Source organism: Protopterus annectens, chromosome 2.part0, assembly GCF_019279795.1.
Source record: "Protopterus annectens isolate FY-2018-M chromosome 2.part0, PAN1.0, whole genome shotgun sequence".
Taxonomy (NCBI): Eukaryota; Metazoa; Chordata; order Ceratodontiformes; family Protopteridae; genus Protopterus; species Protopterus annectens.
Window position 1 is genome coordinate 1,296,224,173 of NC_056728.1, and position 15,072 is coordinate 1,296,239,244.

The 15,072-nt window shown below is 35.8% G+C and overlaps 1 protein-coding gene across 3 annotated transcripts in view; it reads right to left on the reverse strand.

The window, feature by feature from the left end:
• The window catches only part of EGF (epidermal growth factor), a 1,284,649-nt gene that overhangs the window by 335,598 nt on the left and 933,979 nt on the right, over positions 1-15,072 (reverse strand). For all 3 annotated transcript variants that reach the window (XM_044061467.1, XM_044061466.1, XM_044061465.1), the window contains one exon: positions 7,131-7,256. In XM_044061467.1, coding sequence (XP_043917402.1) covers positions 7,131-7,256 — 126 coding nt within the window. The remainder of the gene's footprint in view (positions 1-7,130; positions 7,257-15,072) is intronic.

The window sequence follows — 15,072 nt, forward strand, 5'->3', positions numbered from 1 at the left end:
ACTGACCATACAAATCATACAAGGACTGTGTGGTGATTAAACTCTCTATTCATGAGCCAGGTCCATACAGATCAGTGCTATAGCACAATTAAATACAAATAAAGAGATAAACAAAGAAACATAGGTCTTTGTATTGTCAGAAAACAGGATGATTTTGCTTTCCACTTACAGTGTGAAAGTTCATACAAACATGATAAGAAAAAAATAAGTTCTAGCATAGAACTCTGTGGAGCTTTGCTAATTACCAGATTTACTCCAGGAAGTTTTTCCAAGTTGCCACCTTGTGCATCTGGTTCTAAAATTTACCTTCTTAACTGTCTTACTGTTTTGAATCACAGCCATACCCTTTAATATTCTTTAATATAATATCATAATCCTTTGATATTTAATATTTTGTATACAATATAATATATGTCGATATTCAGGTATTGAAAATTTTGTCATAAAACTGGTATAACTTAAGCTAGAATGTCATCTTGCTAGATCTGGTTCTGCATAATAATGTCATCATCTTTGAAAATCAGTATTTTTTACAACAAAGGGGTGTAGCTATGGGCTCAGCCTGCAGATCCCTGTACGCAAATGTGGTGATGGTAGTATGGGAGTATGTGAGTAAAAATTAATTTTAACAGCATTTTAGGGATTCATGGTACCTCTATACAAGGTACCTGGTTAATGACATATTTCTTGCCTGGAAAGACAGTGTAGATAACATTCTGTTATTCTTGGAATATACTAATATACCATAGATTTATGATTTACTTATGACATTGGTGAGGACATACAAATAAGAGAATAATTTCCAGAATGCATTGGAAACCAACATATTCCAACTCTTTCCTTCATTATTCTAGCTCCAATCCGACTGCCCAGAAAAAAGCAGTTGTTAAGGGCCAGTTTGTTTGGACAGTGTGCATAACCACATTATTCAATGATTTTTTGGATGAATGTAACATCCTCAAAAGTATGTTTTTAAGGAGAGGCTATCCCAAACTATTTGTTAATAATTTAATGAATGAAGTGATTTGTAAAAGGAGAGAGAGAGTACTTACTCCTATTTTGTCAGGAATTAATGATCAAATCCAAATGGATATGGCAGTCAGTGACACAAGCATCTCGGTAGAAGCTATGATCAAACCCTCTTACAAATGTAGTTTCATTAGTACATTCTCTCAGGACTGCAATTTTATCAGATGGCTTTTGAACAAGAATTGGTTCACTGTGAAAGACAATACTGAATTGGGGCAAAGATTAAATAACAAACCAACTATCATTTACAGGAAAGGCACTAGTTTCAAAAACTACTTTGAAACTGCTACTAAGATAGACAAAACAATAGTTACAAAAGAATGTTTAAATGTGGCACACATTAATTATGTAAGGATATTCTACATACTGACAGTTTTTGTGTTGATGGTAAAATTTTAAAAGTTAGTGGGAAAAATATAGTTGTCCATCTAAGGGTGTTGTTTAATGTGCCTTATGTCAGGACTGCTTTGCATTCTGCATAGGGAAAACTGAATGTATGTTAAAGGAAAGGATCTACGACCACTTGTACGTGATCAAGAATAAAAAAATATCACTAATGCCCTTGCTAAACATATTAGTGCAAACCCCAAGCATAGGTTTAATTTTGTGGTCATGGATCAATTGGATGTCAATCCTGGGAGGGGGACTATGGAAAGGAAGGAACTTATGTGGCAATTATGTTTAAATGCACACAGTCCCCCAGGTCTCAACAGGTTATCATCTATTACTTGTTTATTAATGTCGAAAGCTTATGAACGGTAATGGTTTTAACTGATACTTTTTAAAGTGTACTACTAAAAGTGTTCTTATATACATATTTTTTATCAATAGGTAGAGGTTGTGTATTATTGCAACAATGTAACTTTAAGACTTTCTTTAAGATTTTAGGTGGCAACGTGTTATGTGATGGTTTTACTGTTTTAAAATCCAGGTGTTTAGGTTATCTGATGAAGTCTTAGTGGTTCAAAGATGAAAGCACTTATCTAGTGGAATGAAATAAACTGCAATTTGGTTTTAATGACTATCGAGTGTCCATACTTTCTTCTTTTTCATAGTTTGCGATTTTTTTTTTAATTTTATTGATTTTTATCTTTGGTTGATATCCTGTGGGCTCACAGTTTGCAGCTCCCCCGTGCCTTACCTCATGTATCTGAGTAATTAATTGTACTGTATTTCTTTTTGTTTGTATAATCCTTACAAAAATCAGGGCATATGCAGGATTTATGTTTTCAGTAACAACTCATTGGCAGGTAACATAACAAAGCCTTGTTTGTTGATAACTTATTTCTTTATCCCTAGGATCATTCTTCATCAGTTTCTGGGTGTTATGGAAGTCTACAGTGATATATCAGGTTTCACACTAAGTGCAGGCCAGACATTCTTAAATAGGATAAAAATCAACATGTCCCAGATGTTGCCTTAAAAGAGAAATTCCTTGCATTTTGGAACTGTACATGTTTAAATAGCCAGGCATTTGGCTTTATCAAGTTATCCATTAAACAGTTATTTCTAGACCGAATGATGTAAACATGCAAAATACAGTTTTAAACTTTCTCAGCTGTCCTATTCTCCAGAAAATCTCTGTATACAAGTGGTAATAATCTAATGTTCCCCATATATTTACCAAAGGTTCACACACCCCTAAATTCTCAGCATTCTATATTGACTGCAATTGATCTTTCTTACACGTAAATGAGAAAAAAGGAACTTAAGCAGACCAGTATTATTAAAATCTAAAAGAAGGCCTAGCCTTGATATGCTATTCACACTACATTTCAGTTGTTCATAGTTAAAAACACTTATATATCCTGTAATAGACATCACAAAGTATGAACCAAGACAAAATAGCATTTACTTCATTCCCAAAGAAAATCTAAATAATAATCTTCTAACTCAAACCTTAGTTCATTATACAACAAAAACACGAACAAATGAATGCCTTGAATTTCCAACTCTTATTTATTGTGGAATATGCTTCCCTCTTTCTAAATTACATTCAGCATTTAAGTTGTAATCTAAAAAAGTGGCTTGAGTATGGAGACTGGAATCCTATCAGCTGCACACCAGCCAAGTGCTTGAATGATAGCATTTAATTGAAATGTGCATTATCCAGATAAGATCATTGCATTTGGGGGTTGCATCTTGAAAGGTGCAGTAACTTTGAACTTCATTTTTTTAAGTATGGAGTTACAGCAAATGTTGTTACTTACATAAAATTGCTGGAGGGAGATGCCACTTTCTTCACAACAACAAAAAAATGTCAAATTGGGCTGCTCTGGTTTTAATAAATGCATTTTTAAATGAATAAAAATTCAGTAGACTTACATGAATATTTGGGGATCAGTTAACAGATTGCTTGTATATCTTTACATTATTTTTATTTATTTTACTTTGTTCAGAGTACTACAGTGCCTATTTCTAGGCATTGTGGATAAAGACAAAGCACAGCACATATTCATCACACCTTATAACAGCACATTGCATAAACATGGCATAAAGGTTAAGACTACATTAAGGTAAATAAAATCTTAAAATGTAAAAGTCCAGTTGATGTTGTAGTTCTCCTGGATTCATGATAAAGTTGACTGTCTAGGGATCTCATAAAGAGGAATTCTGCCTCAGATGTCCTAATTACAAATGGCAGCTAATTCCATAGAACAATGACAAGATAACTAAAACACTTCCTCCAGGGTATTTTTAAACAGGGATTTGGAATGGCCATTAGCTTCCCTAGCTGAAATGAGCTCCATCTAGGGATATAGGAACACAGAAGCTATTTTACATGGGCAGGATGTGGATCCTGTAGGCCTCAGCAAATGAGGGGAAATATACCTGACCACAGCATATCACACAGCAGTAGAGTGACATGACATAATCTAGGTATGACAATCTTCCCACAGAATTTTGCATTTGCTGCAGACATTCTAAATCACCATCTATGAACCCCAGGTAAACAGTGTTGCAGTATTCAAAGTGGGCAAAAAACATGGAATGTATCCCTGTTGCTATGTTCAATGGCAGAGTACAGCATTTAATCCTAGTTTTTATTAGTTGGAAGTTACATATCCTGGCAACAGATGATACCTGGTCCTTCTGATGTCAAGGATAAACTGAGATCTGTAATGAATGAAGCAAAGTCCAGTCATGTCCCCTCCTATAAAACCAATGGGTAGAGCAGCAGAATGACTAATGGACAGATTGGGGGTATGTACCAATATAACCCTAGTCTTATCTATGTTAAATTTTAACCTATTCACAGACATCTATGTCAAAATGGCATCCAGGCAGTCCTCTAAAGGTGAAAAGTTTGGCACACCAAGAGAATAACAGGTATAACCAAATATCATCAGCACAAATCTGATAAGAAGAATCTTGCCTAACCATGACCTCCTCAGGAAATCTCATGGACACTGTGAAAAATAAGGGAGCCAAAACAAAGCCTTATGTATATTACATCCAAGGTGCTAAGAACTCAAATAATACAAATCTGTCAAAACAAACTGACTATGCCCAGAGAGGTAAGAGGTAAACCACTGCAGAACCATACCTGTTATGTAACAACTGCCAGGGCTATATCGGGTGTTTGATCAGAATTCCATGACCCACCATGTCAAATGCCTCTGATGCAATAGTTTTGTTGATCACTCATCATGGCAGGTCATTTACCCCTCTAATGAGTGTCATTTTTCTGATGTTTCATGATCAACCCAGACTAACGGGGATCAAACAGATCATGACTGATTAGATAAGAATAGTGCTTCTCTTTAACCTTCCAAATAAATGAAAGGTTACAGATGGCGCTATAATTCTCCTAGCTATTTTCACCCAAAGTTGTTTAGTTACGAATCAGTTAGATCAATGCTCCTTTTAAAATAGATGCAAAACTCCTGACTATAAAGAGAAGCACACAATCTGGAAAACAGCTGGATGCAGAAAATCATGAGACATTTTCACAAGCCTCTTCTGACCAGGATCCTATGTATAAGTAGTTGAGCACATAGCTGAAATCATAGTCACAAGCTCATCATAGTCTAAATATTCAAACTCACCCCAGAGTAAATTGGAATCACCTGCCTTAGTTATATGACAACCCCTTTGGCTGAATCTTGGAGAAAGGACCACCTAATTGAGGATATCTTATTTACAAGCAATCACACAGCCTCTTCACTCTCTAAGAAAGATCTACAGGTATGCATGTCGGATGGTCTGCACATGAAAGAAAAAAAACTCATATTATTTATATTATTCTGTTTTTTTTATTTATTTTGCACAATTCAAAATTATTAGGATGAGATGCCCTGTTTTCAGATGCTATGGAGTTTCCACGATTTTCCTAAGCTCATAGTTGAGTGTGCTATGTGTGGGTAGAAATGAGGGATAGAAGGGCAATTATTTATTGATTCTGGAACCCAGCAGAACCAGTCAGCTGCACTGAGGTAAAAATGAACAGGGACATTTTCTGTGCTTAGTTAGCTGATTGTGACAACATGTGTTTCCCTTTATAAACAAGGAGTTCTCGAGGTCCAGACAGCAACTGCAAAAAAACATAGTTATATCCCTTCCTGAGTGCAGAGTTGGATGCTTTTAAATCTCCTCTTAACTTGAAAGCATTCTTGGTTTCTCACCTCTAATGTCATCCAAATATGATTAAAGGATTGCTATCCCTTTGAGACAGAACATAAGTTTTTGATGTTAATTTGTCTGATGGACAATACCTTGATGGAAATAGCACTAAAAACCACTTTCAGTGAACATTAACTTTTTGTACTTTTCTCTACTGTTATTCAACTTTGGAGTTGGTATAGATAAATTAGGTGGTCCCCCACCCAGATGTAGAGTTCAGGTGGGCTTGCACCAACAAAAAAGCTGTTATTTACTGAAAGCCAGTGATAGTTTTTTCAAACTTACTGACTGCCACGCAAATATAGTTTGAAGTATCATCACAAATCCATTCTGCAGCCCTACCTTTCTTTTACTTTTAATGCACACAGTCAAAAAAACACTGGAGTACTACAAAGGGAGACTTGTAAACTTATTGAGATTTTTAACATACTTGTTTACCAGTAAAACATCATAACCAGGTCTGTGTGAGACAATTATTTTTGTTTTGTAGGTCAGACTACAGGAGAAGTGATTGAAGTCAGGCCAGATCAAGCCACGGTAGAATGGTCCATGGCAGATCCATAATGGGGAGGGGAGTGAAGAAGAATGGGTGAATGCCCCAAGCACAAGTGTCAGGGAGTGCAATCAGAGGTGCTGATGGTGTGGGAATGCAATACTGCTTCAGTTTCTGTAGCTGTGAGGAGATTGCAGCTTCAAAATTCAACGCTGAGACTAAATTTACTGCTACAGCTGAAGTGCTGAAGTATGCTGTTTGTGGTAATTTAACTGCAACAAGCTTCTAGCTTATCTCACATAACAAGTAGCTTGCTACAGTTTCAGGCCGAAGAGCTGCTTGCTTATTATATGTTACCATGTAACAAGCAGCTCTGCTACAGGCACAAAACATTGTTTTAGGTCTTCAACCTTTTTTGATGGGAACTTGGGAACTGAATAAGAAAGCACTATTATGGTGCTACCGCTCTTGTCCATGGGGATGTATGTTATTCTTCCCACAGTCAACAGTCAAACCTCAGTTTTGAAATAAGAGCCCTGCTTACCTACATAGTTAGTTAAAGCCAACATGAGAATTGTTATATTAGTTAAGAAATATTTAAATGTCATCTGTATTTAAATAAAATATGTGAGCATTCAGTGACAACTACACACCCATATCTTACAGAAACTATAAGACATTTCTATGCAATTAAATACCTTAAAGTAAGAGCAGAAATGCTGTGGAAAATCATACCTTCATCTAATATTGGAGGAAGCAGGTGTTGATCTAATATGTTTATTTTGTATGTTAGAACTCAGTGTGATGAACAATCTAGCATCAAATCTACTAAAATGCATAACTCAAAGGTATGTTTTTTTCATGCAGTAGGAGTGCTGGTTGTTACTTTATTTGCAGCTTAGCTTAAAATGCTTTCAGATTACACAAGAAGTTTATACATATTGAAGTTGGGTTAATACTTTGTTTGCTTCATGACATTGCTTACCGTAACAATGAAGCCCATCACCAGTGTATCCCTTCAAGCACTTGCAGACATAACTGCCTTCTGTGTTGATACAGTCAGCCATTTTTCTGTCACAAAGGTCAACATGAGTGGTGCATTCATCGATATCTAGCAAACAAAATAAGCTGTTCAAGGCTTTATTCAAACTAGCAAATGTAATTAAGCCTTTAGGATTTCTACAATTTATGTTTCACATCATGGTGTACTATTTTATATTGTTTTCTCTTTCTTTTTCACTACCAAATGTCAGAAACTCATTTCCAAAAGTTGATCTTTTCATTTTTTTCTTATTATGTTAAAAAAGAAACCAGCACTTTCAAACAAAACTGGAAGTTGATATGTTGAATTTACAGAGCAAACCAAGCATGCAAAATAAGTAAAAAGCAAAGAAGATAAATAAATATCTAAATAAATAAAGTAAAACCAGTAGCATATGCACTTTTAGCTGTATGATTCAAACTGCTCTCTCCAGGATGTTTGTTGTTTATTATAGCATTAATTATTTTGTTGGCCCATGTGGTTAAACCCGATTATGGCGAGTACGATATTGCAGGTTTGGTCCGATTACGCAAGCCGGCTCTTTTTTACCCGCGTTTATTGAGTTAAATGAGCTGTTTGAGAAAAGGAGAGCTTTAAAATAACTTTTTAAAAACAACGATTTCAGTGTTTTTTAATGTGTCGCTATGTTAACATTTTTTAACAGCGATAGTAGTTTATATTTAAAAAAAACCGCGACCGGACCTTTTCCTTCGTATAGTGAGGATTTGAACACTGCACGGGCTGTTGGGCCAGCAATCTGCACGTTTTGGGGGAGGAATTGTATAATTACAGATTAGGTCTTCTTGAACATATTGTAAAAAAGATGGTCATCTTATATATTGCCTCAGGAAACAGAACTACTTACAAAATAAGTTAATAGTCTCCAACTCAAAAAAGACTTTGCTTTGCTACTAATGTTCATGGCTATTGCAAGAAATGGATGAAATCCCATACAGGAAAAGGAATGAGTAGTATTAACTCTTCAATTCCGCAGTTATATAAAGAGATGAAAGGTGCAGACTGTGCACCAAATTCATTTGGATCTGTGTGTGTGTGTGTGTGTGTGTGTGTGTGTGTGTGTGTGTGTGTGTGTGTGTGTGTGTGTGTGTGTGTGTGTGTGTGTGTGTGTGTGTGTGTGTGTGTGTGTATGTGCGTCTGTGTGTGTGTGCATGTGTGTGTATGCGTGTGTGTGTTTGACTGTGTGTCTGTGGGTTTTGGATAACCTATACACTCTCCTTTAAACATCACTAGACTGAGTATACAATGTCTATCTGTCAAATTACTGCCAGGTATGTATGCCTAGTACGTAAAGAGTTGTTAAACATCAAATCTACCAGGGCACATAAAACAGAAATTGAAGAAATGAATTAAGATAGAACAAAGAAAATTATTTAGTTGTTACATCTGTAAAGCAGCAAATAAAGATGAAGGCAACCTTAGCAGCCATTGTAAAACTAGAAGTTATATTAATAGACATAACATCTAATAGCTGCATGGTGGAAAAAGGTAAATAAGAAGGGAAAAGGCAGAGAACAAAGGAGGAGGGGAAGACTACAGTTTAGCAGGCTGTTACAACAAATATAACGTTAATAATGTAAAAGATGTAGCAAACAAAAGGGAAGCCCCATTCTTCTTATAGTAGTTGTAATCCAAATTGTTCACAGTGTTTAAGTAAAAACAAAAATATCAGTTTTGCTTATTTTGCTAAGTCATCTTAATGATTGGCATGCTTTTACAGCATAGTTTTGATACTGCATGCAAGTGCTTTATAGGATACACATAAGGAAAATATTTGATACACATAATGAAATTATTTAAATATAAATTAATTCACCATCTTTTCTCAAAATAAATAAATAAATATAAACAAAAAATAAAGACACTTTAGGAGGGATTAAGCAGGACAGCCTTTATCCTGACAGGTGTAATGTGTTGGAATTTGGAAGGAGTATAAAACAGCTGTTATTGTCCTTCTGTATATTCATTCACTACTGCATACGTCTCAACCTCTTAGCACAAGAAGTCTGGACAAAGTCTAAAATAATGGGAGGGGGCAAAGGTTCAAAAATAAAGACAACTTGCTTTCTTATAACAGGATTTGTGTTGTTAGCATGCATTTTCTGAAGGACACAGAAAGTCTGTACAGCCTTATCGTTTATTAGTATCATATCCTCAGTGATTTGCCAGATATGAGGAACACAGACCAAAAATATGGGGCAAAAATCTATACATTCTGTCCAAACTAACAGCAAAAGAGGTTTATGATACCTCTCTCAACCACTTAGCACAACTACATAGGACAAAAAAATAGAATGTCATCATCCATCCCAATTCTCAAAAATGTCTGGTAATGGTAAAGAAGTAATCACATGACATGCCACCATACAAATGTTGGTAAAAAAAATGTGCTTTTACTCTACACCATAGTTCTCAACCAATCAGAGACAAATCTCAAAAGAATCAAGGAAAAATGCAGAAATAATCAGAGACAATTGGAGACAATGGACACTCGTAAAGCATTAGTACTAGTACGTTGTTAACCCATTGACAGAATAAGAGAATGTGAATTATCATACACTTTTCTGAAGTAAAATATGATACCTTTTCTTAGAACAAGTGCACAAGACAAAACATAGGATGTCATAATTTCCCCCAGCTTGCTAAAATGTCTGGTAATGGATGGTAAAGAAGTAATCAAATGACATGCTACCACACAAATATTTTACTCTACACCATATGTCTCAACCAGTCAGGGACATATCTCAAAAGAATTAGGGACAAATAGAGAAATAACCACTAACCTGTCAGCCAAGAAAAAAAAATAACGGAGTATAAAACTTGATAAAAGGCAGGACACAGCCCAGCAGTGTCTAATAATTTATTGCCAAAAAAATAAATAAATAAATGGCATAAAGAGTTTAGCATTTTTGTCCCTAAAAATGGAACTTCATCAGAACTGAAGTATCCAGTACCAAACATATTAAATACATTATAAGGTAGGTGTATCACCCAATTACAATACTAAATAAAATTAATCAATTAATTACAGCATAACCAATAATAAGCTAAAGGGTCTATATCAGTCCACCGAAATGGCTGAAGTTCAAACACCTTATGTTTGAACTTCCAACCACGAAGTACAAAAACATCGAAGTCTTAGAACAGCGATTTTTTTCCCTGGGAAAAAATTGCTTTTCCAAGAAACAAACACACAACACAAGCATACAAAAAAAACAGCAATCCACACACAAACACTTAAAATCCTACATCTAACCCTACACTAAACTGTACATACACTTACTTTAACCCAAACTCTAACCCTATGGTCTGTCACTATCGCACACTCACCTGACCCACGCCCTAACCCTAACTCACCTATCCCGCCCTAACCCTAATGTCCACACAATCGCACACTTACCTGAACCTGACCCGTAACTTCCCACCACAGTCCTGATAATCATGAAGCCACAGAAACGGCCCACCGAATTCTTTCCCTGGGAAAGAATTCGGTGTTCCACTGCTTCGCAATAATCAGTGTTCGAACTTCACAGTTCGAACATCTGGTGTTCGATCATCAGCCATTTCGACGGACTGATATAGACCCAAGGAACCTAGGGAGATATCAAGATGGAAAACAAAAAATGGAAACTCCCAATACTAAACCACAATTAAGGAGGAATGCTTCCCATCCCAGTTAAAAGGGTATGAAAAATTAAAAACAGTGCATAGAACAAAAAAATTCTCATAGTAAGAACACTGATGACATAACCATAAAGCACATAATTCATATAAAACATCATTTAAAATATCACATGAATGAGTATTAAAAAAGTCATATGAATGAATATTAAAAAACTAGTAGGATGAGAAAGAAAAGGAATATTTTAAATACAGAAATAATCAGAGACAATTGGTGATACTGGACACTATTAAAACATTAGTGTTATTAATGTTGTTCACCCAGTGACAGAATAAGAGAATGTGAATTAACATACACTTTTCTGTAGCAAAAAAAGCCTATAACTCAAATTAGTGTCATTATTTATTAAGGATACTTCACCATCTTTTCTCCAATAGCCATCAGTCTTATGATGGATAAAGGCAGAGATAAGATTTGGGTCAAAATCAGGACAGGACAGATATGCTGTTGTATATCTCAACCTCTTAGTGCAAGAAATCTGGACAATGTATAAAATAATGTCGGGACAAAGGACCAAAAATGGAGACAAACTTTAAATATGGCTGTTATTAAATTAGAAAATTGCTAGAATAACAGGATTAGTTTTGCCAAGTTTTTTCTGAAGGACCTGAAGTCTGAAACTGAAATGTATATTGCTATTAAAAGAGTAAGGAACTCCTGAAAACCAGGACAGTTTCCTTGTGCTGTCTTCCAGGTAACCCTTCACTCACTCTGTATTGACCACACACACACATGCACACACACACACACACACACACACACACACACACACACACACACACACACACACACACACACACACACACACACACACACACACACACACACACACACACACACACACACACACACACACACGCACACACACACGCACACATAAACACACAATGATAAACCAGCCAATCTCTCCGCTATTTAGAATCACTGAGTGTAACTGTGAGTGACTTACTTTAAGGTCCTTACTAAGTCCTCATTCAGTCTGTAATGTCCATTCTGTTCATCTGGGCAACCTCTATAACTTGATGGATGCTACCTGCCTGGCAGAGTGGCATGTTTTACACTGTAGGAGAGGAGGAGGTCATGACTTGCAAGACAGGAGGAGGACTCACTTCAGGATTCAGTGTAGTAAAATAAAGCACATTTTAACAGATAACGTTAAACCTACACCTCCAACCTGCTGCTGATCCAACTGAACTATTAAGTCAATTGGGCTCGGGGGATGCACACCAATGCACCCACTTAGTGGTACTTAGTCTGATTCCTGAGGGGGAACAGCACTTGAAGAAATGTGCCCCCACACTCCTAAAAGAGTAGAAGATGCCAAGCCAATCACCAACGTCCATGATAAGCCAACTGAACCATGCGCATTGCATGCAATGGTTCAGAAATTGTTGGATCGTAATCTGAATTTGTAAAAAAAATTGCATACATAAATATATATATATATATATATATATATATATATATATATATATATATATATATATATATTGTAATCTGAATTTGTAAAAAAAATTGCATATATATATATATATATATATATATATATATATATATATATATATATATATATATATATATATATATATATATCGCGGAGGTGGTGCTGCGGTAACGTTGTCGCCTCACAGTAAGACGCTGTCTGGTTCGATTCTCAGCTAGAGCGTTTTCTGCGTGGAGACATGCATGAATGGGCGTACCTTCGTTGAAGGTTGTGTGTCAGGGCTGGTAACTCGTCACGTAAAAATCAACTACCAATCATTAGCAGACCAGAGTTCTGCTGTGGTGACCCCTAACCAGGAAAAGCCGAAAGACACAACAACAGCAGATATATATATATATATATATATATATATATATATATATATATATATATATATATATATATATATATATGTATATATATATATAAATGCATACAAATTGCATAAATATATATATATATATATATATATATATATATATATATTTTTTTTTTTTTTTTTAATTTTCATATTTTCATTTTTTGTTAATTATTTCCTTTTTTGAGCCCCCTACCCTTCATGGGTCCTTAGCTGACTGCCTACGTTGCCTACTGCTGGATCCAGCTCTGCTTTCGCTTAAGGAGTTATATTGCTAAGGCAGTCTCTATCTGTATCAAATATGAGAAATTTAAAGAGTGGTTGTTAAAAAGCCCAGCAAAGATGACTGCCTAAGCCCAAAGATCTGGACAGGACCTGCAGAAAAATAGTGTTCCCTGGGAGAAAAAAACAATATAGAAGGAGAGATAAGAGAGCAGGAAAAAAGGACGAAAATATGGCTGTTCTTAAAGCTGCAAATAAGAAGGAGCAATTGTGTATTTTGTTTGAAAAGATAATCACAGTAGGCCGGGATATGAGCTCTTTGAAATAACAGCACAGCAACAAACAGAACTGAAAAGACTACAAGGGAAGCTGGAAGATCTGGAAGAAGATAAAGCAGTAATTAAAGCTGAGCTGCAGGAGCGGGTTCAAAAAATACAGGAGCTAACAGACATAATAAAAAGTAAGTGAGAATAGGTGGATCATGTTGAAAATCAGGAAACTGAAATAAGAGTGAAAAAACACGAATTGAAGCAATTTATAATTTACATATTACATGACAGCCTTGTGATACCAAGAAATCTAAAAACAATAATGGACAATAGTGGAGAGGATACACAGATTAGGACAGAGGCAAGAGGCAGCAGAAAGCAAACCAGGCATGATTTGACATGTTTCCATTCCTTTGCGGTAAAAAATGAAATGCTAAGGCAAACAAAAAGACATAAAGTTACCATTTGCTGGGATGTTCATAAAGTGAGATGAGGATTACTCAGAAACACTGTATAAGAGAAGGAAAGCTATGCTGGAGGCATTAAATGAACTAAGAATGAATGGAACAGCTGCATGGTTGAAATACCCTACAATTCTGGATGCACAGCAGGAAGGGGGATGGCTTAGGTTACACAGTAAGCAGAAGGTTCAAAAGTTAAAATAAAGGTATCACAGGCAGCTAAACAATGCAGGCAGTAAAAATCTGAATCTTCTGCAAGACATAAAGTAGGACAGTACCCTTAGACATAGGATTGTTGATGCAGAAACACTGGGCAGATGTGCAATATCAGATTCTGGAACTCCCACCGGGAAGAAGACAAGACCAGGAAGTAATGAGGGGTTACATGCCAGTAAAAGAGGTGAGCAGGAAATAAACAAATAACACATACAACCACAAAGTGATGAGAAATGAGACAATATGGTGGAGGTGAAACAAGTGAAACCTTTTCCCAAGGAAGGTTTATAAAATAAAGCAGAGGTTGAAACAAAAGCAGAACAGAAATAGAAATAGAAATAGTAATAGAAATAGAAATAGTAATAGAAATAATAATTGAAATAGAAATAGACAAGGAAGAGCCTTGGTAGATAGAAGGATGGTGCTCCAGAGGGTTCGGATGACTCAGAAGTTAACTGCTGGGCAAATGAGGGATTAAACAAGCTGGATAGAAGCATTTATGATGGATGGCAAAGTCAAATAGGTAGAAATCAGGATTACAAAAGGATCAAAGAGACCACAGATTGACAGAAGTAATAAATAAATGTAAGGAATAGATACTAAAAACAAGATGATTGTAGAAAGTGCAGGAAGGATGCATTGAATGAAACAGACCCTTACATTGTGAACCCTTCCCAGGAGACACAACATCAAAACTTAATCAATTCCTAGGGCAACAACAGGTAATGCAGTTGAGGGGAGCAGAGCTGCAAGCATCCAAGGAAAGTGATACATTTTTCATAACTATTTATTGATGTACAACAAACTGTAGTAAACATAAATTTAATGTCTAAGTCTTAGAAAAAATAAGTAACAGTTCCTGATATAACAACTCGCAGGTTGTAAAAAGGATTGCATGGGGGAAACAAGGGAAAAGAAAGGTAAAGAACAACCCACAGACAAATATGAAATAAAGGAAAATGATGTATAAGCATCATTAAAAAGAGCTGTAAAACTGCAAAAAAAAAAGTTGGACTATCACACAAATAAATTGGTGCTTCACATTGTTAAGTGACAATGAGGAGGGGAGACCTATGAATGGAAATGATGTCATATAAAAACACTATGGCAACAGTACTGGGTTAACATGCAATGGACTAGTGTGAGAGGCACTGGAAGGGAGTAAAGAAAGTCTTA